This window comes from Sabethes cyaneus, chromosome 2 (genome assembly GCF_943734655.1).
Source record: "Sabethes cyaneus chromosome 2, idSabCyanKW18_F2, whole genome shotgun sequence".
Lineage (NCBI taxonomy): Eukaryota > Metazoa > Arthropoda > Insecta > Diptera > Culicidae > Sabethes > Sabethes cyaneus.
Genome location: NC_071354.1, coordinates 114,468,016 through 114,494,688, shown reverse-complemented (window position 1 = coordinate 114,494,688; position 26,673 = coordinate 114,468,016). Strand labels below are relative to the sequence as shown.

Here is a 26,673-nt window from a genome sequence, read left to right as displayed (position 1 = left end):
GGATAGTACTGGAAGCGAGGAATAAGTGGGTAAAGTAGATCAAGTTTTGAAGGAAGGGTAAACCTCAATACACACAAGCACGCATAAATTTAATAAGCATATCGCTTACTCAATAGCGATTATAGCAAAAAGAAATGCAGTGCAGGTCATACAGCAAACACCCGCGCGATATTATATTACAATAGAGTAACTATACTGGTCGGAGTAATGAGTCCACAAAAAAAAACCTCCCGCCACCCTCGCAGGATTTCTTTGCGTAAGTGTAGCTAGCATCGCGACCGCATTCACAAAAACTTTACCCGTCGAGACGTGAGCCAATTCAGGAGTGCCCTCCAACAGCACGCACATGGCCTCAGTAACGGGATTTCTCCACCTGTCGAGACGTGACCTGATAAGGAAGTGCCCTCCATCATAACGCGCACCCTGCACAGTCACCATCGCAGGATTTCTTCCATTTCCACATTGAATATTGTTCATCTAGGTACAGGGACTATTTTGGGAAAGATCCCATCTCCCACACATATGGGTTCCAGAATCGCGTTGCTTTTGATCTGTGTGTCATATGCGACCTAGAGACGTTCATTCAATGGGCCACATTGTCCTCTATACGCTCATCACCCCTCTATCGAAGCTAGGCGTTACCGATTTTCGCTGCAGCTCACCCAGAATTCTTGAAATCGATCTATTAATGACGTTCAAAGTGCCCTCATCTAGACACATTTTCTCAACAACGTTTTCTACGTTTAGAGCGAACATATCCTCGCGCACCGTTTCAAATCTGGGGCATACAAAGACCACATGCTCGGGTGTTTTTTCAACATCGCTGCATTCCGGACAGAAGGCTGACCTTGCATACCCGAATCGGTGTAAATACTGCCTGAAGCAACCGTGTGAAGCGACCCTCATTTCCCGCTGTAACACTACATTTACGCATTTTCATTTGGCCGAACCCGGATGAATCAACCCCGGTCGGCTAAGAACATAAATTCCGCATTTTATCCGATTACCCGCGCCGGTCAGTGACTCGATCGAGCGACGGCGCCGGTAGGGCAAAATACTTCGATGAAAAACAGCGCGTTTTGCACCATTCTAGGTTAATGAACGCGCAAGTTTCTTAACCTGCCGCAACGAACAGTTCCCAAAACAATTGCGGGGTTGCGCGAAGTATTGCAGTTTTGCCGACTAAGGCAAACAACGAAGCGCGGAACTGTTCGTTGACAAAAAAACAAAGTTCCCGCGCGAGAGGGAAGCTCAACGGACAGCGTGAGGTCTGCCGCTAGGCAGAATAGGACGGAACTACCTCGAGGAGGAGGAGTTTCCTTAGGGAAAATAGTCTTTAGCAAGTAAGAATTAACTTTGTGGTTTTTTTGAATAAAGGAATTCGGATTTGACACGCCGACCCGTCTGGTCGGTAGTGAACAATAAATACGCGTTTGGAATTTTCTTTACCGTACACGTGTCCCGAAAGAAACTGCGTCAGGTAGAAGTTCACTTCTCCGTGCTTCCTGTTCACCTAGGCTGAGAATACCGGTATTAGCTTATGCGTCCATCTTCCGTTAGTCGCGGAGTTCCACTCTAGCTGCTATTTTGCCATTGACTCCGCTCTCAGAGCTTATCGAACTCCTGTGGTATCCTTCCGCCTATAACATTCGCTGTCTTCTGCCAAAATGATATATATGGGAATCATTCCAGTTATGACGCAGACCGCTTCCGAAGAAATAGTTTTGTACGCGCTCACGACCCGCATTGCCATGAGCCGATACGTACTGTTCAATCTCTTCTTATTCCGCAGGGTTTTAAGCGCTGCTATCCAAGCAGGTCCACCGTATCTCGGTATCGAAGAGGATACACTGGCTAACATGCGCCTTTTTCTGCTGTTTGGACCAGAAATGTTTGGCATAATTCAAGCCAGTGCGTTAATCGCTTTCCCGCCTTTTCGCAAGTGTAGTCGACGTGGTAGTTGAAATTTAGCTGGTCGTCAATCCATATACCTAGGTATTTCAACCATCGCTTCGAGGCTATCGTGTGCTCTCCCACAACGATCTCCGCTGATTGAGCTGCCTTACAGTTGCTGACCACCAGCGAAGCGTCTTATTTTGGGCTATTTGCAATTTCACCCCTTGCATCCAGCTTTCGATTATGTCTATCGACTCGGTTGCCAGCATTTCTATCTGTTCCAGCGACTCTCCTGGTCGGCGAAGGCCCTATCCCAGGTTATGGTGTCGATCAATGTCAGCTTGGCTTTGTACAACCCTATATTTCCATTAAAATGGGAGCGGGAACTCATATCCCTACCTCCACGCGGTGCCGGCTGGGACGCAACCGGGCCTAGGGTCGGCCAAATACCAGTCTTTGGTTGCACCATCGGTTGTGTGCTAACAGGGAAAGGGGGGCACGTAGTGCATTCGGGCGGCGTAGTGCAGTGGTGTAAAGACGTAGGTTTAGCTCGAGTCCCATGAGCCAGCTGCAGACGTCGTAGTGTTCTTATAGCTCAGGACTATAAACCTAAAAGCCATGTCAGGAGTGTCGTGGGCACATTAGTATCGGTTCCAGGGAGATCCTAATTATGGTATACTGTAATGGCGGGAAAACTATAGGATTAGACGCTATAGGGCTAACGGCTGTGTTATTCTCATTCTGCTACCTTAGGTAAGGAAGGGTGACACCTTCCCGAAACGGCGAGTAGGCTAATGGTACAGTTGCCATCCGTCCCACTAAAACCGTGGCTGGTCTCTAGGTACGTTCAAAATTCGTCACTCACGTTAAAGTGCGGTGGTGTAGGTTTAGATGATACATTCCTGACTAACGCTGATCGGATGCTGACATCCGTATCCCCATGAAAGATACGGGGGAGTGTCCCTAGCCATAGCCTCCCTGCTTGCATAGATACGCATGGGATCGTAAAGGCGACTACACAAATACGAGCGGAGATAGCGGCCTAGAGTTGGGACCCAACAGAAAAGATGAGTACAACCAACCAACAGAATGAAGAAGGAGACAAAGGTACGAAGGTAATGGCAAAAATGGCAGAAGGTCAAACCAATGCGTTTGCAAGAAGCGGAAAGCTGCTGAGATCACCGCTTTTCAACCTGGCGATAAAACAAAGAATCGCTCTTGTTAACGCTAGGGTAAACCCAATACACACAAGCACGCATAAAATTTAATAAGCATATCGCTCATTCAATAGCGATTATAGCAAAAAGAAATGCAGTGCAGGTCATAAAGCAAACACTCGGGCGATATCACAATAGATCAACTATACTGGTCGCAGTGATGAGTCCACACATGAAAAAAAAGGAACTACGGAAGAAGTAAATGTAGTTATAAATATATTCAACGGGATATGCGCCTTCGCGCTTTATATTGAGTATGCACTACTTTGGCAGCTTCTGATTATCAATTATAGCTTGATTAAATCGCAGGCTATACTTATTATCACATATGCCAAATCACACGTTAACCCTCCGTTACTCGCGCTGTTGTATTTTGTACAACACCTGTGAACCGTTAACTTTGTCTCGGTATATCTCGGGATTCCAGTAATAAAGAAAATTACTGTTTTCAGCTAAGTTGATCCGCAGACCAAGATCTTTCAAACGGTGGAAAGAGTTTTATAAGTTTTCACCAAGTAGCATTAGAATTCGAGTGAATTCTGTTAGGTTTTAGCATGCCTATAAATCGAAGTTAGCGCGAGTAACGAAAGGTTAAGAATGCTTCATCACTCTCAAACGGTTGACATTTGCTTCAATTTTTGTTTTAAATCCAAATTCTTTTGTTCCCCCGTAGGACCTGTTGATATTAGTATCGCATTATGTGGCATCCCATCAAATTGCCGATTTCGGCCACCCACCCACTGTTAAAATCGTTGTTACCTTCACAACGTGTGTTGGAGTCCAGAAAAATTTTTTATTCAACAGTTTGCTTGGATCTAGCGTTACAGTCAGACACAAGGAAACTATGTATAGTAATGGCATTCCAAAACCTACACCTGTTGTATAAAATGCAACAGCGCGAGTAACCGACGGTTAATAAAAATTGATTAAATTTCAAGAAAACGTTATTGATGTCAATCAAGTAGAATGGCATTACAGGAATTTATGCATAGTTCAAAACCTATAAACTAGATTTTTACTACGCAATGTATATATTAAAGAATAATATTTCCTCTCACAACTTGCTTTTACTTGCACTTACTCAAATTAGTAACAACCAACTTACCCTTACTCAGTAATTTCATGAAAAAAATGATCTATCAAAATTTATAGGTGCTGCTATTTTGTTCAAATTTTGTAAACTTATTCAATTTCCAAAAATTTTATGAAAACCAACGCCCTACGCAACGTTAACCAATAGATGAATTATATTCCGAAGACGTGTCGATTTCTATCTCAAAGAGCAAGTAAGACCGTATAAAAAAGGTTCCTTTCACCGCTAAGTGGATTAAATCGGGTTTTTCTTCAACAATCTGGCGTAGTGCAACGTTGTTGCTATTTATTGAAACGCAAACTGCTTTTCTTTTGTTCGAAGAGCCTTTTATAAATTAAACATTCGGAGCTAAATGCGGCATGGTTGACGTACAAATTAATTTAATGCTCTTTATTAGTTTTTGAACAATTAATACATTTCAACACAGTTAACGTACACTCCGATGTCTTGTGGTTCAGACTACACCTCGAGCATGTATCACCGTTTTGGCAATGCATGCTCCAAACTCTCCACATTTGAAACATCTTAATACGTTAATCGCTGGTACAACAAAGCATCGATCGAACTCTATATTCATTTTCTTCATCGCCAACATAGAATTATACGTTGCTAAATCAACTCCAACCACTGCGCTGAACTTATTGTAAGTGAAGCGTGGATTTTTGTAGAAGTTTACATCTTTTACATCGTTTATTTCGACGCCATCATTTTGACTTCTCAGAAAGTCAATAAAGTCATCAGAGGAATATTTTTTACTCATGCCTACTATTTTTAATCTTGGCACTGACTTGGAAACAATAGCGCTATAATTTTCACCCAGATTGCTTTCAATACCATTTTTCACCTGGTCTATATTTTCGCCTAAAGCACAACTATGGTAGAACCATCTTTGCCGTTCCTGAAATTGCTAATTCTGTGTGTTCTTGGATCTAACTGTTCTATTAAAAACCTACCAGTGTCATCACAAGCCTGCAAAGACTCTTTAGGTTTTATCACAATTACTGACCGAATCTTACCTTTTACCGGTCTAAAATCGCTATTACTGTTACTATCATCGCTACTTTTATTATTATTGTCCGTTTTTTGACATAGGACTACGTCTTACGGCAAGTTTTGAGATAGGGTGTCATTCCAAAAAAATCGAAAAATGCGAGCGTCACGAAAAATGAAAGGTTTTGAGCGTTAATAGCTCAGCGGTTTTCCGATCGATTTTCAATTTTCTTACACCAATCGATCGGAAAATCTTCTAAGAATTGACCCAAATGAAGAAAAGTGTGGATTTTTTATGTTGAACTATTGAAAAATTGAAAATAATGAACCTATGTTTTACCAGAATTCTCGCTTCGTGATTGGTTGGAAGATTCTTTACGATGATCTAAACCTATACCAATTTGATATCTGTGCTTGGGAAGTAAGCCAAAACAAGTGACAATTTCCTCATTTTAACAAGATTTCTTAACACCGCGGTTCAACCTGGACCATTTTGATGTCCTTGCTTGGGAAGTACGCCAGAGAGAGTAACAAAGCCCCCTCGTGCTTACGAACGTGGCTTTGTTACTCGCGCCCCTCGCGCTTACGATGTGCTTGCGAACGCGATTAAACCTAGTCCAATTTGATGTCTGTGTTAGGGAAGTGCGCCAGAAAAAAATGACACAAGTTCGTTGTCTCAACAGATCGCAAATTCTTTACTGCGAGACGATTAAACCTCGGGGAACTTGATAACTCTGTTGGAAAAATGTGCTACAGCTGTACTGTTCGGTTATAATACGACTCTGTATGAAAACACATGCTTGCCGTTTCATTAGAAGTGTAGTGAAAAGATGTGCTGTCGATAAAATAGGATTGAATTGGTAAAATCCCTTCAACGTGGGAAACCATGGATAATAAAAACAATCTTTAATTTCAGTAAGGTAGCAGGAAAGCAATAGTTTGTGTTCTTGATTTTATTAAATTGTTTTCAAATGCACAATCTTTTGAGAATTGAACGTATGCAATGTTACTACTTTGATAAATGTTACATACAACGCATGTAGCATGTATATATGTTGCATATAGCATCTATACATGAAGAATCGAATGATTACAAGCATGAATACATGCCACTATCACTACAAAGAGACTTACGTAGTCCTGCGTGACCTATATATGCGGTAGTGTCTTGTACACAACTCCTCTGATTTTTATTTTTACTTTGATTTTTTACGATTTCCGCGTAAGTTGCGTTATCTGCAAAAACATCATTATCATCACAATTATCTAGCTATCGTTTCTTACCAACTTGGTCCGATTCAGAAAGAATCGTCCCTGACCGGCCGCAAACAATATTCATTGCATCTAAATTCTGTTGCGAATTAACTTTTACAATTGAACTGGTCAAAGTTTCAAACTTCTCACATAATAATTTTTCAAGAGTCCCATTTACATTTAATCTCAACTGTTCCAAACCCATTTCTAACGCGTTATCTATCTTCCTCTATTCTCTTGACATCCAAGATCAAATCATGCTGCCCACTACAACCTTGGTCTGATACACAATAATTACATTTGAAGCAAAGATTGTCGTTATCCGTAATCATCTTTGCCGTCGCCTTGTTGAGCGGCGTACATTTGTAATGAAATACTCGTGTACACTTACCCACACATTTCAACAGCAAATCCGACACAACAATTGCCAATCCACACGCCGAGCAAATCATCGCTCACCCAATACACATTAAACTCGGGACGCTATACCAATAGCATGCACAAGAAAAAAATAACAATGAATTCCGTCGAAGCTGCTATAGTAGCGCGCTGGGGGGATATTAATTATATCAAAATTCTACAAGAACAAGTTGCAAATGCAACTATTCTTCTACTTAGCCTGGTGTAAAATCAATACGGCTGCGCGGTAGAATATTTTTACAGCAGAACACTACACTATTTCACACGTAAAATAATTAATTTATTAGCACCACAAAATCACAAAAACTACTGTGTATCGCCATTACGTCGCATCAAAGAAAAAAATGAAAAATTCATGTCAAATTCATGCAGTTTTATTTCTCCATTCCATCGATGTAGCTCCTAACGGCACACGTTGGAACCCATTGATGACCGACGAACGGAAGGAGAGGAGACGAACGTACCTGAAGAGATGACCGTGATGACTGATAGATGGCTGTAGGCATGCTCGGGGCGTTGACCGGATTCTTACGACGCACCGTACAGTGCCAATTGTGGACGGAGTAGTTAACCGCAACGTCCACCTACTCAATACTCCATAAGTTTGGTTGAGTGGTATGTGGTTTCCGGTTATTCCACTAAAATTGACACTACGAAGCACTGGACTTTATTGCCGAACGACGCTGGTATTACTGGGCACTCAGCTAACTATTATACCGAGATCTTCTCGGGGTTCACGAAGAAGAAACTCCAGGGTACTCGAGGGTTCCACAACGTGTGGCACAGCGGCCTGGTGTTTAAGCTGTACCGTTACAATTTTCCAATGTATCTTATCAAGATCATCAGAAGCTATCTTTGCAAACAAAAGTCAGAAAGATTTAGCTGTTTGTGTAAAAAGCCATCAAGATCATATAGAAAATTAGAGTGATTAGAGTTCAACAATAATGGCACTTAGTGGTAGAACCCATACTATCCGATACCTTCGGGCTTTTGAGGATGCTAAGTGCACGAAAGATTTGCGAAATGTTGCGAATCATATTCTGCAGGAATTGATAGCGATTGGATATTCCGAAACATGATCACTGAACGTCGCTAGTCGCTGTCGTCGACGTGTCCACAGATAATTTTAAGCGGTTTCTATCTCTTCAAACATCGTCCAACAGAGTGTTGCCGAAAGCTTACCGTTACTTACTGAGATATTACCAGTGGTATCAAGCTTTGAAAGTCTTACAACGGTACCATCAGTGATACCGATTCAATGATACCGAGGCGTGGATTTGAATACTGCTATAATGCTTCGATTACAACTTGGTTTGATCCATGGAATCCGCCAGCTAAAAGATTGCGGTACACAACTGCCTAAGCTTTGCTTCATATGATCCTCTTTTACCCTCATCTTCCGCTCTTTGCCCTTCACGACTGATCTCAATCTGTTAGATCCTATCGACTCTTTCACTACTTTCTTCTACCGTTCCCTTCGTCAATTGTATAATCCAGCGTTATAAAAACTTGCAGTTACAAAAAAGTAGCAGTTTTCCGACGTGCGGTGAGTAGTTTGGTACGCCAACCGCGATTTCTCAGTTATCCATTAACCAATATCTTTGATATTGGCGTATTATTAGTAACTAATATAAGCTAGTCATCTACTAAAAATCAACTTTATTGGACAATGGGCAAACGAGAAATCGCGGTGGGCGTACAACACCATCCACCGCCTTTTTCTTGATTTATGACTAAAACGGCTTATGGAATTGATACGACATCTTCAACAATGTTATACAGTATTACAATGCGCATCTTTATAAAAAGTTATACACTGTAAATTATTTTCGGTGAAAATAAAAAAAAAACTTGAAATTTTCAAAATATTCTAACTTGATCGCTTTTAATTTGCCCATCATGAAACTTTTCGAAACAGTAGTATATATTACTACCTTAAATACAACAGACACACCGCGAGCCGATATACCAATCAGACATTTTATAAAACATGCTTTTAGCATTGTTGATTATTTTTCCATGATTTGGCAATGTTTGAACCTTTCAAAACTACCATAACTGGTATTCTAGCATTTTCGGAAGTTATATAAAACGTGTATCGAAAATAAATAAAATTTACAAGAAATAAATCATTATTCGTGATATTTTTGAAAATGCTGCTACAGTGCGCTAAAACTTTACATAATATCACTTGTTTTCGACCAACTTACAAAGGAATATATGCTGAATCCATTCCAAAAATATTTTGGATGTAATTTTGCAGTTATTTTGTATTTCAAGTGGATGAAATATGACCATTTTCTTGCGTTGCAACGTCACGAAAAAGGCGTACTTTTTCGCTTTCGCAGAAAAGTACAAATTCGAACAATCTAATAATCCATATTCTCTTTGTACTCAAAAATACCTTTAAAACGGTGCCTAAAGAATGATAAGTAAAGTAGAACCTAAGTTACAACTGATTGAAGCACGCGTTGTAACGTCACGGCGATCAGCCGGACGGATTCAAAACAAGTGAGACATTAGTAATAGCATCGAAACTTTAAGACATTGCATAAAAGTTGCTTCAGAAAAGTTTCTTCATTTAAAAAGCACTTTCTAGTGGTGAAAAAATATTCGGATATTAGGGTGTCCTCAAGCAGATACAAAAAATATTTTCTCTATTTTAAGTCAGAAATGATAGCTGTCTATAGAAAATTTGAAGAAAAATTAATTTCAAGAAACTTCGCTGAATGCTGAAAATTTCTATTTCTTACATGAAAAAAGTTATAGAGCCAAACACTTAGGGACACCCTCAAAAACAGGTTTTTCGATCTAGCTCTTTAATAACGCTTCGTACGCCTTTTAGATGTTCTAATAAATTGGTAATCGAATTAAATTGCACATTTTCGTCGAAGATACTAGAGCTCTATCTTTTTCCCTTTAGGAACTATCCCTTGTTTCTTTTATTTCGACATGTTCACCTACGGTTGCCTTCATAATACCTTTTTTTAGATGTTCCACAGTGTTCTACCCTATGTTGTACATGGTGGATAATTTGACTCACAAAAACAAGTGAGATTAGCTGCTTATAGCTGCTATTCTCCCAGCTACAGCACATTAAAGAGTACATGTAAAAATAAAAAAGCCACTAATAGCTTCTAAAGGGAAAAAGATAGACCCTACTATTTTCGACAAAAATGTGCTGCAATTTAGATTACCAATTTATTAGAACATTTTCAAGCCATACGAAGCGTTATTAAAGAGCTAGATAAAAAAATACTATTTTTAAGGGTGTCCCTAAGATATGAGCTCCATAACTTTTTTCATGTACGAAATATAAATCTTCAGTATTCAGCAAAGTTTCTTAAAATTAGATTTTATACAAATGTTTTGTAGACAGCAATCATTTCTGACTTAAAATAGACAAAATATTTTTGTATCTACTTGAGGACACCCTAATGTCCGAATATTTTTTCTCCACTAGAAAGTGCTTTTTAAATGAAGAAACTTTTCTGAAGCAACTATTATGCTATGTCTTAAGGTTTCGATGCTATTACTTATGTCTCACTTTCTTAGCATCCCTCCCACTGCGCGACGTAATTTGTGAACAACCCCACAATTACGTAGGTAAAATAGTGAAAGACAAATTAACAACACGTTTTTGGATTATCCCTTATGTACAGAAAGCAGCAACAGCGATAATTAACGAATATTAACTGAACAGATTTTTCGTGACGTTACAACGGAGCTACGACCCTCTCTGTGCAAAGCAGAGCGTTGTAACGTCACGAAAAGTAAAAGCTGTTTAAAAATTAACTTCACTAACTATCAGAATTCTGAAAACGGCAAGTTGTTCAGTATTCATCTCTTATCAAATCATAGAAGAACATCTTTAGAAAAAATTTGAATGAGATCAGAATTTTCATGTTTTTTAACAGAAGAACCAAGAGACGTATTTCTGGCGCGTTGTAACGTCACGCTACATATTTGCTTTCCAAAACAATCTGGGCAAAGCAAATGCTATTAATTTGTGCACTTATAATAGGAAATTTTATACTCTTTCCAAATATATAATAATATTTGAGGTTTTCTCAACGATTTTCTCAGCTAAAACATAAATACTGTGCAAAGAAAAGCCGAAACGTTGTAACGTCACGGCGGAATGTGTCAACAAAAAATAAAAGTTTCAAAAAATGAAGTTTTTTAGATATTTAACTTTTTAATTTAATTTTCTGTTTTTTGTCAACAAAATAAAAATTTTTCAGTGCAAATATTTTTTTTAGAAGGACAGTTTTATTATCTACGCCTACAGCATTACAGCGATTAAACCAACCATTTTTCCAACATAAAATATTTAATTCATTAGTACCATTTTTGGTTAGGCCCTTTCGATAAAGCAGTCGAGATCTTAAAAAAATCATTGATACGGTAAAATGAGATCTTTTGTTAAGGAGAATATCTATGCAAAGTTTCAGCTAAATCAAAAATGGCAAAATAAAATCGTTTTACGAAACTCCGTGGAATCGCTCTATTGCTTTGTTATTCAAATAACACAAGTAGTTATTCTTTTGGCCTTAGAGGAGCAAAAATATTTTGTTATTTTACCAACTATGTCGGTCAAAACAAGACCAAATTTTGAAATGAGTTATTCGATATCCTTAATTTATTTTGATATTATTTTGCTCTTCGCTCCTGTTCGGGATTCGATTGATCATAACTTTCAAATTAAATGTCCAATCAAAAAACCATTAAATAATGATTCATCCGGCTATATTACCTGCCAAATGAAACTAATAGCGCATAAATCAGTTTGGCCATCTTTGAGAAACAGGCGATAATTTTAACCTTATCAAAACTGGTTTTTTAAGGCTAACTTAAAAAAACTGATTATTTATTTTCAATAAATCTTGATAAAAAGTTTAGCAATAGCAAGAGCTTTCTTTTGGTAACCAGATCGTTGAAATCGATTGTGTGATTCCGGAGAAAATCATATCACGTAATTTTCACATTTTTGCTTATAACTTTTGAACGAAACGCCGGACCACGAAACAATTCAATAGTGATGTGTATATTAGGCAGTAATACCTTTCAAACAAAAGCAATAGCGTTCGAATCGGCTCAGTCATTCATCACACACACACACGCGCACACACACACACACACACACACACACACACACACACACACACACACACACACACACACACACACACACACACACACACACACACACACAGACACACACACACACACACACACACACACACACACACACACACAGGCACACACACACACATACACACAGGCACACACACACACATACACACAGGCACACACACACACACACACACACACACACAGGCACACACACACACACAGGCACACACACACACACACAGGCACACACACACACACACACACACAGGCACACACACACACACACACACACACACACAGGCACACACACACACAGGCACACACACACAGGCACACACACACACAGGCACACACAGGCACACACACACACACACACACACACACACACACACACACACACACACACACACACACACACACACACACACACACACACACACACACACACACACACACACACACACACACACACACACACACACACACACACACACACACACACACACACACACACACACACACACACACACACACACACACACACACACACACACACACACACACACACACACACACACACACACACACACACACACACACACACACACACACACACACACACACACACACACACACACACACAGGCATTGCTCGGGTCGTCGAACCTGATCGATTGGTATATGTGACTCGGCCCTCCAGGCCTCGGTTGAACTTTGTGCTTTTCGACCAATTGCTAAACCTAAAAAAAAGGATATTATTCTCGCATTAACGCCACCTAGTGAGCAAATCCTGTAAAATGCCACATCTAACTTTGAAGATCCCGCCTACGCGTATATTTTTGTATTTTTGTAGAAGGAAGCTCTACGAGGTAAGGATTTCGTGATATTAACGTCACAAATCTGGAAAAATCCGATTTTTCTGACTTCTCTTTACTAAAACCTCTCCTTGTAAAAGGTCCCCCTGCCATGTCGCCGTTCATAATTTTATCATTTATTCCATTAAATTACCATTCTAAAACATTTAAAAATTCGGAGATCCGTCTATTTTTCGCTGAGATATGGCAGTTTGAATTTTGTGGTCAAATTGACCCCAATGTACAGACAACGTAAGTTTTTCAATAAAATAGTCGCAAAACGTAAGTTTTCGATTTTTTTTTTTTTTTGATCAAATAACTTCTATAATAAAAGATCTCCGGTAGACACACCTAGTCGCGAAAGAAGTAGATTAATTCATTGAAAAATAAAAAAGTTATAGCTTTTCAAAGTGGCATGGGGTCAAATTGACCCCAGCGTACAGACAATTGGGTTAAAAATAAATGAATTATCATGACAAATCGTTCCTTTTAAAACATCTTTACAACGTAGTGTATGCGTCGGACTTTCAATTTATGTAATGCATTGGTTTGATTTCTGAAAGAAAGCCAAAGCCATGGGATATAAACTTCCTCGAGAACTTGACCATTTTTTATCGACAGACTTCGCAGCCGGTTATGAGAGTACAGGAAAATTACGGGGCTAGTGCAAAGATCCTATTGACTTTGACTCTATAAGCAGCACCACACAGTTGACACACGAACATACGACGACTAGCTTGTTAAGCCAGTATCGTACCTCGGAGCTAACTGGGTGGGCAGATTTCTGAGAGAGCAAATGGCGAAATTGCTAACGGTGTTCATTTGACCTCCAGTTCCCCTACATTGATATATGAGTTGGTGCGGGATGGGGGAATTGTTGTATATCATTTTTAGGTATAACGTGATATTTGAAAAACTGTCGTATTATTTTTGTTTCTTTTAAATAGGTAGTTGATATGCGATGGGGTGTAAGAGACGAAGCCACCGATGATCACATGACTACAGAACTGTGCATGCGGGAAATAAAAAACTGTCAACGCCTTTCGATGGGTCCGAATTTTGTTGTATTTCTTGGACAAAAGTATGGATACCGTCCCATCCCAACTTACATCCTTTCATCAGAGCTGCAACTTATACGGTTCATAAAATCATAGGATAGATGCAAGCAGTCACTAAACATATTTTTTTTTCTATTTTAGTGATGATCTTGCTGCCATGGGGATCGATGTATCACTTTTAGATATGTGGTATAAAAAAGACAGCAACGCCGTCCCTCCCATTTCAATACTTCAGCCGATTTCATCAATTCTGACTAATTTCATCAATAAGGTATTTAAGTGTAAATATACAACGGGTGTGAAAAAGTGAAATATAACGGGTGACAGCTAAAATTTTGGAACTTTTTTGGGGCCATTATGCTCAACAACAAACGAGCTCAGAGATAAATGAGAGTATGTATAGCTAACACTCTCTCTCCTCGTTTTGTTAATATTTTCTGTTTTGTTCATGCTTGCCCAGTTTTGCTAAAAATGGCGTCGAAACAAGAAGCATTTCGGAGCGCGTCGTACACTTCTACGAACTGCCACAGAAATCTCGGCAAAAAGTATACGGTACAACATTTAAAAAGGTAGATATGTTGCGGCTTCGACTGTTTACCAAATCCTAAGATGCCCAACAACTATTCGCAGCAAGGTACTGAAAGATCAGCCAAAAGTACTCGCCTTGCAGTCACACCGGACGGTCGCGTTTTCAAATCGCTGCTGCGCGCGCTCTAAATAAATTTCATTTTACCGTCGTGCAAGTATTTTTTACAATAACATAGTTTTAATCGTTTAATTCGTGTGTCGTACAACTTTGCGTGCACGGTTACAGTTTTCTTTTATTGTTATTCGGTCATAAAACAAAAATAATTGAAGATGAATTGCGAAATTTGTTTGTCTGACGCTGCAGTGGACTCAATAATGTGGACCTGTGTCGGTTGTGAACGATTGTTCCATGCCGCCTGTGTGGGAGTACCGATTCAACGTGGTTCATTACGCAAAAGGGACAGAAAAATCGATCCACAGTCTTATCTATTGCCGTGTTATAGCTCCTGTCAGGCGTTAATCAACATTAACTTTGATATAAAATCGTTAACAGCAGAACAGGCTAAGTTAACAGAAGTAATTAACAATAATTCAGAAGTGATACATCGGACAACTCAGCAAAATAATGTAGGTGCCGTGCACGAGACCATCGATCGCATTGAGGCAGTGCTTATTGAAATTAAAAAAGAGCTGACAGGGGGAAAAGCGCCCGCTTGCACTGGCAATGTTATTGCCGTAAAAAGCTAATCCGGCTTAAATTTAAAATGCTGTCCGTGGCATACCGAGCAATGTGTTAAACATAGGTAATTTCAGCTTCTCAGACGAAGATATTCTTGCTGCATTGCGGAAGTTAAAGTCTTCAACATCTGCTGGACCTGATGGAATTCCGTCTATTGTGCTAAAAAGGTGTGCGGAAGCCTTATGTGCTCCACTGAAATTAATTTTGAATCACTCACTGTCGCAGTCGATATTTCCAACGCGTTGGAAAAAGTCGATCATGTTTCCCATCCATAAAAAAGGTGATAAACAAAATATAGCAAATTATCGTGGAATTACTTCCCTATGCGCGGGTTCCAAGCTCTTCGAAATATTAGTTAGCAACGTACTGTTTCGAGAGGCCAAAGCGTATATCTCATCTAACCAACATGGATTTTACTCAGGGAGATCGACAACAACGAATTTAGTACAGTTCACATCGCAATGCATTAGGTTCATGGAAACAGGAGCTCAAGTAGATACCGTGTTCACAGATATAAAAGCGGCATTTGACAGTGTAGACCACTCTATTCTATTGGCAAAAATTGAGCGACTTGGTGCATCACCCGCTATAGTACAATGGTTAAAATCGTATCTTATTAGTCGAACCCTATCTGTAAAAATTGGAAGCCATGAATCACAAAGTTTCACCAACCGCTCGGGTGTACCACAAGGGAGTAATCTGGGGCCATTACTATTTTCATTATTTTTTAACGACGTCTGCTATGTAATACCATCAGGTCGGTTTCTTATTTATGCTGATGATCTTAAACTTTACTGTGGTGTACGCTCGACGGCTGATTGTATCGAACTACAGCAACATCTCAACGATTTCTACGATTGGTGTGCTCAAAATATGCTGATCCTGAGCGTGGCTAAGTGCGCAGTGATCTCATTTTCACGTAGAAAAAATCCAATCCAATGGAATTACACTATTTCTGAAGAGACAGTTAACAGAGTAACGGTAGTTAGAGACTTAGGCGTACTCTTAGACACTCAAATGACCTTTAGAGACCATTATTCTCATATAATTGGACAGGCGAATAGAAACTTGGGTTTTATTATTAGAGTTGCCAAAGGATTTACTGACCCGTATTGTTTACGAGCGTCAGCCGCTGTTTGGAGTCCATACACAGCTGTTTGGTCAAACAGGATTGAAGCAATTCAATCAAGATTTCTGCGTTATGCATTGAGAAGCTTACCGTGGCGAAACCCAATAGAATTACCGCCATACGTTGAACGCTGTCGTTTGCTAGATATGGATACCCTAGCTAAACGAAGAGACATATGTAGAGCGGTTTTTGTGGAAAATTACAGACAGGCGAGATCGACTCCTCTTTTATCCTTGCACAAATTTGCATTAACATTTCGCCCAGAAACCTGAGATCATGGGAATTTTTAAGACTACAATACCAGCGCACTGAATATGGACAGAACGAACCCGTAACGGCGATGTGTGAAGTTTTCAATAAATGTTATTTATATTTTGACTTTTCCATGACCAGTGTTAGTTTTAAAAATAGATTAAGAAGATTATTTAGCTTATAAGTTTTGTGAATTTGTATATTAGAAATGTCTGTGAACCTTGTGATATATGTAAACACTTATTGTAAACGTTCAAAAGAAGATGGGGTTTTTATGCCTTTTTGAGAGTCTATGTTAGATTTTTTCAAAAAGGCTTTTCCCCATCCAAGTAAATTCATGGAGGCCTACTTGGCCAGATGGATGAATAAATAAAAATGTAAATGAAAATGTAAAAAACCATATGACGTCAGCTTTAGACATAGCGATGCGATCGTGCTATGAAAATGTAGCAGCAACGTTAGCAATGATGACGACTTCAATATCAACTGACTTAAAACTAATTAACGAAGAAATCAAATTGATTTCAACAAATGCCGCTGTGTTATGGGCACATTATGGGTGAACTACAACACCTAACAGAAGCTGTCATTCGTCTTAAAACTCCGCAAAATGCACCCGCTCCTAGTATGTCCGTGGAACTGAATAACGCCAATTGTAACGATGATTCAGTTGATCGCTCGGGATGGCGCATTATCGGATCTACAAGGCGCTGGTGTGCAGATTGGAGATATTAGGACAATAAGAAAAAAACGTCGTGAGGCTCAAGAGCCAAGAGAATTTAAAGCGTGGCGGAATCGAAAAAACCGCCAGCAACGTAGAATGCGAACGAATAATAGAGGCAATACCAGTGTCAATAACAGAAACAGCAACGGGGGTTATAATGGTAACAACAGCAGTAGATACAATAATAATAATAGAAACATCAATAATAAGGTAGGTAACAGAGGTAACAGCAGCAATAACAACAATAACAACAACAGGAATAACGACAACAGGATTAACAACAACAACAGGAATAACAACAACAACAACAGGAATAACAACAACAACAACAACAACAACAGCAACAGCTACAACAACAACAGGAATAACAACCACAACAACAACAACAGAAATCTCAACAATAGCAACTACTACAACAACAGCAATAACTATAACAACGGCAACAGGAACAATAACTATATTTCTTACGAGAATAATAATAGAAGGAACAGAAGTTGTAATAGGAACGACTACAGTCATGTACAAAATAATAACATCAGCAATCATCGAAATCATCTACCTCTAGATAGAGTACTACTTGCGGCTGCTAGGCATCACTTTTCCGAGCCACCTTTGAGACCTGCAATACAATTTCAGCGGGGTGAAACGCTCAACCCCTACCCAACAAATGATGAACTTCAACGACCGATGGCATCTACTTCTTCTGCTACACCCTGAATGGCTTGCTTGTCGCAACACTCGTGTTTTTGATGAAGCAACTCATCTCGGAACGTCTACTCATGATACTCAGGCGGTGGTGTTCTTCTAGCTATTAGTGTTCTGTATGATGCCGAGCTAATCTCAACTCAAAAGTATGCAGAGTTTGAGGATGTCTGGGTTAAAGTTTTGTTGTATGGCGAAAGACACATATTTGTATCTGTCTATTCCCCCCCCCCCCCCCCCCAATGCGCAAAATGGCAATCGTATGAAAATTTTTGAATACAGCGGAATTAGTTATTGATAACATGGAACCAGACACAAAAATCCATACTTATGGAGATTTTAGCCAGAATAGTGCGGAATTCATTGTAAATGATGATAATGAATCACTTTTGCTTTCTATAGTAGGAAACAATGAATATTCGATAAGTTTAATCAGTTAGGGCTATTTCAAGTAAATCCCATTAGAAACGAACTTAATCAATTTTTAGATTTTTTATTAACAAACTGTACTGAGGATTTCTGTGTTGAAAAAGCCTCATTTCGTTTGTGGAGGAATGAGAAATTCCACACAGCTGTTGAATATTCGCTTCTAGTTGACACTAAGAGATCGCGTCCTACTGAGTTTGAATATGAACAGGTTTACAACTACAAAAAAGCGAATTATGAGCTTATCAATCGAAGGTTAGTTAACTGACATAGACTGGCAATCTCTCTTAAAAGAAGAAACAGATATCGACAAAGCGGTAGATACTTTTCTAGCTTGTCTATATTGTATCATTGATGAGATAGTTCCTAAATCGAGAAAGAGAACCCAATCCATGAAGCATCCAGTTTGGTTTACCCGGCAAATAAAATATTTGACAGAAAACAGAAACAGAAAACAAAAAGCTCATAAAACTTATAAAAAATATAAAACTAATTACAATCTGGAGCAATATATAAACATATCTCGAGAGCTGGATGCTGAAATATCTTTAACATACGAGAATTATAATAGAAAACAATATTAAGTCAGATCCAAAACAATTTTTTAAATTTGCTTATGATAAAATGAAGTCCAGCAATTTTCCATCTCGAATGCAATATGAGGACTTCGTCAGTACTGATTCCTTTTTTTTCCTTTTTTTCGGGTTATCCAACTGGTCGCTTAATAGCGTATAAAACTCTGCGCTGGCCCCTTTTGTGATGTCAACAAAGTGTCAGGGAGACCTCAAACATCAGTTCTACCTGACGAGACAGGCACTGTCGCCCACTAAAACACAGGTAGAGCCCCAAGCATAGCCGTCACGCCTATACCCAGGCGGAGGCGTTTCGGCCCTGCGCGGACTCCACGAACTGACTCTAAGATCTCTCTGCCAAAGGCCGGAATGTCATATTTTAAATATAATGATGATGATGACGATGATGATGATAATGATGATGATGAGAAGAAAAATAATAGATCGAATTTGTAAATGTGCTTTGGACTTTTTGTACCACTCGAGTTACAATATGTGGTATAGTGAAGAAGTGGAGGATTCGTCAGCCCCGCCTGACACCGGTCTTCAACCGCGCGCCCGCTTTCAGTTTTCCAATACAAACAACCACAAATGAACCAATTGGTAAGACAAATTTAGGAGCATTAGTGGTTATCAACTTATCAGGGAAAATTTAATCTTTCATCCCCTTAGCATTCACAGTGCATTTCCACGATACAAAGTAAATTGAGCGCAGCACAAGCTGGACGTTCGCGGTAGTCGACAGAAGCTTCAAAATATAGAGACTCACCCGCCTTCCAACCCTCGAGACCAAAGAGCTAGTGCAGTAAAGCTCTGGGTTTAAACGTCTCTTTAAGACTCGACCCCTTCCCATCGACAGAGCCCGCGGGCGGCCATCAGAGCTCAGGACAGCCAAGGGGGCCAGTGCAAAAATCCTACTCTATCTAGCAACACCACCTAGCCGAAACTCGAACACGCGACACGAATTGACCTAATTTTCCCATCTGCTACCTAAGAAGTGCTCTGGGTTTAAACGTCTCTTTAAGACTCGACCCCTTCCCATCGACAGAGCCCGCGGGCGGCCATCAGAGCTCAGGACAGCCACGGGGCCAGTGCAAAAATCCTACTCTATCTAGCAACATCACCTAGCCGAAACTCGAACACGCGACACGAATTGACCTAATTTTCCCATCTGCTACCTAAGAAGTGCTATTACCCGTAATCATTACAGAGTGGTCCTTCGGCACCCAATCGGATCTGGTATCCCGCTTACATCCCCTTACTAACCCTAAGCCCCCGACCAACTCAATCAATCCGACATTTTTCGGAGATATTTGTGACAGTTGTGATAAATAGGGATGAATCCCAGAAAACTTCATCTATTGTCAGAGATCCCCATATTGGCCTTATTCTTAAACGGAATAAAAGCACTTTCTGAACAACGCAACAATCACATTTGGTAAATTTTTACCCCGAGTCCCACTTGAAATCACAAAAGTATTTTGATATATACCCACATTCAGAAGTAAACGTGACCGCTGTTCATTTACTGATTAGTTAAAAAGCCCTACACCACGACAAGGTTCAGTTTTATCGTAGGGAGGACTTCGTCAGTACTGATTCCAAACAAATATGTAATAAGTTTGCTGCCTTTTTTCAAACTGTTTATAAGACTAGCGATATAAACCGAGATTTTGAATATTTTTCATATTTACCGGAACAATTAAATGATATCTCGGTGACAAACATATCAGCTCATGAAATTTTGACAACGCTCAAAGAATTAGATGCATCTAAAGGACCAGGGCCAGATGGAATTCCACCTTCATTAATGAAAAACGTAGCTACTGCGATCGTCAATCCGTTGTTCTGGATTTTTAATTTATCTCTTCAGTCAGGGCGGTTCCCGTCCACGTGGAAAAAATCATACCTCATTCCGATATTTAAATCGGGAAAAAGATCAGAAATTAAGAATTACCGTGGGATTGCAATGATCTCATGTATCCCTAAACTTTTTGAAGCTATTATAAATCAGAAAATATTTGATCAGGTGAAAAATCGTATAACTTGCAATCAACACGGGTTCTACAAAGGAAGATCTACTAACACTAATTTAATAGAATTCGTTAACTTCTCGCTTGCTTCTATGGACAGAGGTATTGTCGTTGAAACTCTCTACACTGATTTTAGTAAAGCTTTAAGTAAAGTAAAGCTGATATCCATATGCTATTATTTAAGCTTAATCGTTTAGGGTTTGAAGCAAATCTCCTAGAATGGATCAAATCTTACTTGACAAACAGACTGCAGATTGTCCGATTCAGTGGGCATCTTTCTGATCCAGTTAAGTTAACATCCGGGGTACCGCAGGGCTCTCATTTAGGTCCTTTGCTTTTCATTTTATTTATTAATGATGTTACCCTTGTGTTGAATCGTCTCAAAGTATTGATTTATGCCGATGATATGAAATTATACATGGAAATTGCTACTCAATTAGACCTTCAAGTATTCCAACAAGAGATCGACATTTTTTACAACTGGTGCATCAAGAGTCTTCTTGATCTGAATATTAAAAAATGCAGCATCATTTCATATACAAGAAAACATACACTAAATGGCTTCAACTGTACTCTTGGAGAATAACATGTAGAAAGATGTAGTAAAGTAAGAGTAATTGATTCTTGATTCAAAATTGACATTCGTAGACCATTTTAACACGATTGTTAACAAGGCTAATAACATGCTTAGTTTTATTAATAGATTTAGCTACCGCTTCAAGGACCCTTATACTATAAAAACTTTATACGTTACATCCCAGCAAACATTTTCGTACATATATCTAAGTAACAAATATGATATATGTACCGATATGTATCTAGAAAAATCGCATTCGATGCACGAAACCAGCATATGCGTACTGTTTTGGAGGTGATATACGTACTTCAAATTATATGAAAACATTTCACATTCATAAGTATTTCTATACGATGAAATCCGAATCAACATGATTAGTTCCATAATGCTACACAATTCTGTGACGACAATCGTATGTGAATCAGCTACTATCATTTTGTACGAATAAATGTAAGCTAGGGTGTGCTTTATTAAGCTTTATGTACGATTTCGAGTTTGTTTAGCGATATTTAAGATGATTTCCACACATTATTATACGATTTGTGGTTTGCTTGGATATATAAGATCCATTTTAGAATACTGTAGGGTAGTTTGGTCTCTTTACCAAGAAGTGCATTCCAGTCGTATCGAATCTGTACAAAAACAATTTTTATTATATGCACTCAGAAAGCTGGGTTGGAGTTCATTTCCTCTTCCATCGTATGAATCTCGTTGCATGCTCATCAACATCGAAACACTTAAAAAAAGAAAAGAGATTACTATGCTTTTGTTTGTAAATGATATAGTTTCACAACGTATAAATTCCAAAAATATACTAGAAACCCTTAACTTCTATGCACCGGTGCGTTCATTAAGAACACGTAACATCTTTATGTTAAACCACTATAGAACAGGTTATGCTAGAAACGGTCCTATTAATAGAATAATGAGCATTTACAATAAATACTATGAAACCATTGACGTAACTATGTCACGAATCATGCTTAAAAAGACGTGCACTAGAATTGCATGATTTAAAGGCCAGCAACAGATTGCCAACTATGTATTAAATTGAATTAAAACAAAACAATTAAAGTAAGGTATTAATTAAACTTTAGGGTAAGAATGTAGTCTACATAGTTTGACGAAACAAATAAATAAATTTCAATTATGGACGCAGAAGGACATCGTTCTTTTTCTCGTGCCTTCAACAACAAGCCCTCAGGTTTGCTTATCAATTAAGATGCGCACCAGAACGAATGTTTGAAGAAAATTTTGATCCAGTTTTTTCAAAAACATCATGCAGATAGACAATACGTGTTTCCGCCGGATAGAACATCATCGTATTATGCCAAAACAAAACACAATCGTTTCTGAATACCCATTCGATCCCATTTGTACCCAAAAACCACGACCCGACAAATCTGTCTCAGTGCGCCCAATCAAAGATTTCTTCGGGATTTTGAGCTCCTTGGTGTACAAAAATAACTGGAGAGCCACGAATTGTAAACAGTTGTTTGGTAGAATCAAGAGATGCGTTCACAAAGTTGACATGATGGCCGTACAACGCTACTGTTCCATCAAACGAAAGCTTCGCCGAACAGCCGATTACGGACCGTATTCAAACACTATTTTTTTCAACAATGGACAATGTACCTTTAGTTTCGGTAAATCAGATCTTCTTCATGGATCTTTGTCTCTTTTTTGACAGCTTGAGAAAAAAATTCCAAAATTTTAGTTGTCACCCGTTATATATAGGCCATTCTAGTGTTGCCAGTCATATAACACACTGAAAAGTGGAAACACTATTAAGAAAAACTTCATTATATACCAAAACTTGCCACACTGAAATAGGCTACAAGTCGTAGCCAAAATACGCGTATCTACGAAGAAGAAATAAAGGGAATATCTCAAAAAAAAAAATTCGAATCTCTTTGGAAAATTTCTACGTAATTGTTAAAAAGAGTTTGTTGCTAAGCCTAATATTCTATATTGCACAGAAAATAAGAGGATTTGACAAAAGAAGAATTATAGTTACTAGGGTATTTTGTCTATCATTGCACGATTCCAATAATTATACAGTGTCCAATGAAATGCTAATTCCTGAATCCTATCCGCTAATATCCTATCAAATGGCACAAATTATTCACTTTGTTCAGTTGTGGAATATTTCATTTAACATTATCGCTTCACAAGACAAATTTAAAAATAAAAGTTCAAGTTAAACATTGTCATGTACAACATTGGAAATTTTGTTAGCATTCCAGATAAGAAACACGTCTCACTAATTAACGTTTAAAATTACTAATAGATGAATATCATGCTATAAATAGCTAATGATATTGGTCTCCCAAGTAACAATTTGGGTTTTATTACACTCTTATGATGGAATTTAAGACCAAAATTGGTCATGAAGACCACCATAAGAGTACAATAAAACTCACATTGTTGCTTGGGCTATGCACTCAACATTTACCAACTTAGGTTCTACTTAACTTATCTTTATTCTTTAGGCATCGCTTTAAAGGTATTTTTGAGTACAAAGTGAATTCGGATTATTAGATTGTTCGGATTTGTACTTTTATGCGAAAGCGAAAAAGTACACCTTTTTCGTGATGTTACAACGCAAAAAATTGCCCTATTTCTTTCATTTGAAATACAAAATAACTGCAAAATTACACCCAACTATTTTTGGAATGGAATAGCGCAAGCATATGAGGTTGCACACATCGTAGATGGCTATATAATCGCATTATATACCTGGCTACGTCCGAACAACCGCAGGGAAAGTGGGTAGGAATGTTAGAGATAGCATCTACTTTTGAAAGTATAGGGAACCCATACTACTTTCATAGATGTTACAGGAAAACAGAGGATAACGTGTTATTAGGGCAAGGTAAACAATAACGATCATGAGGATTCAATAATAAAGTATGTATATATAGTATATATAGAGTATATATGGGCAAAAATAGAACAATCTCACCAGCAATACATCGAGTGAAATATAATTGCGTCGTTTGAGTTTCCATCAGTGCATCTAATGCCCAATAATTTAATTTTTCTTTCTGGTATCCATGTGCATTATTTAAACTTGTTACGACCAAAGTTTTCATTGTACAGTAAGAGGTACTTGATGAGCTAAAAACAAATCTAACAGCTACAAATCTTCGTGACTATCCTAGATATAGACGACATAGCATATAGACGACCTGCAATCCGTACTATTTTAATATTTTTAATACATTTTAAACTGCATGTTACTCACTGTATATTTTAATTAGAATAACAAATTTAGATTATTTTAGTAATACAGTGTTTTCCAATTTTAATTGCATATAGCATGAAATTTTAATTCAACATTTTAATTTTAAGAGTACTTCTTCGACTGTGCCAAATTTTCGTTCCCCTTTTACTTCCGTTTATTGTTGGCTGTCAAGTGTCACATTTGACGGTCCCGCTGGGAAAATAGTGTTCGCCTGAGCCAGCCCTGCGCATCAACGATCTGAGGCAGTGTGTCCAGCAGCAACATCCTCCCCCGTAACACTGGCCACCGGTCCCAGTTTTACCATCACCCATAATATCCAAGACCTCCGCAAAAGACCCCTCGCAGTTTTCACAACAGCTTGGCGAACCCCACCAGCGCCTCCAGGCAAGACCTCGATTACTCGCCCCCTGACCCAACTATTTCTCTTTCCATCATCCACGATTGGCACAAGATCGCCAACTACAAACATCTTTATTTCACCAGACCTCTTCCAGAAATAGTCCAGTTCCTGTTTGATCATGTCAAAAGACTTCCTCACAACGTTGTAATTAACCCTTTGTCTGTACACTGGGATCAATTTGCGAGCAAATCCTGTAAAATGCCACAAGTAATTTTGAAGATCTCGTGTTGGCGTATATTTTTGTAGAAGAAAGCATCGTTCTAGGTGGTAAGGATTTCATGATATAAACGTCAGAAATCTGAAAATACTCGATTTTTGCGACTTTTCTTTACTAAAACCCCTTCTTGTAAAAGGTCCCTCCCGCCAAGTCGTAATTCATAATATTATCATTTAGTGCGTTAAATAACCTTTCTAAAACATTTGAAAATTTGGAAATCCGTCTATTTTTCGCTGAGATATAGCGGTTTGAATTTTGGCGTCATATTGACCCCAATGTACAGACAACGAAAGTATTTTTTGTACAGTCAGAAGGTTAACGGTAGGCTCCACGGCAGCTTGTCGATCACTATTCGAACTCCCAAGAAGGAAGCGGCTCACCGCACGAACGGTGAGGCAGGCGAAGAGGGCGATCCACTGCTTGCCACTGCTGCGTCCTATTTTTACCAGCAATGGCCCAAAGAAATCTGACCCAACATAGTTTCACGGTCTGGCGAATTCAGCCAGGCGCGTGGAGGAAATGATGGCATGCGAGGAACAAAGGGAACTTTTTTTTCGCAGTTTACAGACTATGCGTCCATTCATGATCATCCGCACAACGACCCAAAGTCCAGGAACAAGATATGCTTGCCGTATCTCATTCACTACAGTCTCCGTATTTGCGTGTTGAGATTTTCGATGGGAAGTATCAGTCAGAAGAATCGTCAATCGGTTATTTCTGGGTCAAAGGAATTTCTGGGAACAGCTCCAGCATACTTCGCTGCACCAATCCACAACGCAACGAACAACACCTGCTTCATCAACCAATGATGTTAAGCCATACAACGCGCTACGTGGAACTATGGATTGCTGCTCTGCAATTGGCCGGTCTTGGTTATGTATGAAGACTTCTATTTCCTCTCGATAAGTCTGTCGTTGCGCCATTCCAACTAGGATCGATTCCGCCTTCCGAAGTTCTTCTTGTGTGAGGTATCCAAAACTTCTCGCTTCACCGTGAGGCTTCCGCTTAACATTATTCACAAAGCTTTGAGCGTAGGCCGAAGCCCTCGGCATCCGCTTCCGTTTCGAGAATCGCTCGCAGTCGACCACTGTTGACTCTTTGACTGTCCCATGAATCGTGAACTGTTTGTATTTCCTAGGATCCGCTCTCCGCCAAGCTAGAATTGTAGATGAATCCAACCATAGATACCACTGCGCTACCTTCACAGAGC

The 26,673-nt window shown here is 39.1% G+C and overlaps 1 protein-coding gene across 1 annotated transcript in view; it reads left to right on the top strand.

Moving 5' to 3' along the window:
- The window catches only part of LOC128735901 (NACHT and WD repeat domain-containing protein 2), a 330,075-nt gene that overhangs the window by 122,647 nt on the left and 180,755 nt on the right, over positions 1-26,673 (top strand). The window contains exons 3-4 of the mRNA XM_053830380.1: positions 13,807-13,997; positions 14,059-14,188. Of these exons, the coding sequence (XP_053686355.1) occupies positions 13,807-13,997; positions 14,059-14,188 (321 nt within the window). The remainder of the gene's footprint in view (positions 1-13,806; positions 13,998-14,058; positions 14,189-26,673) is intronic.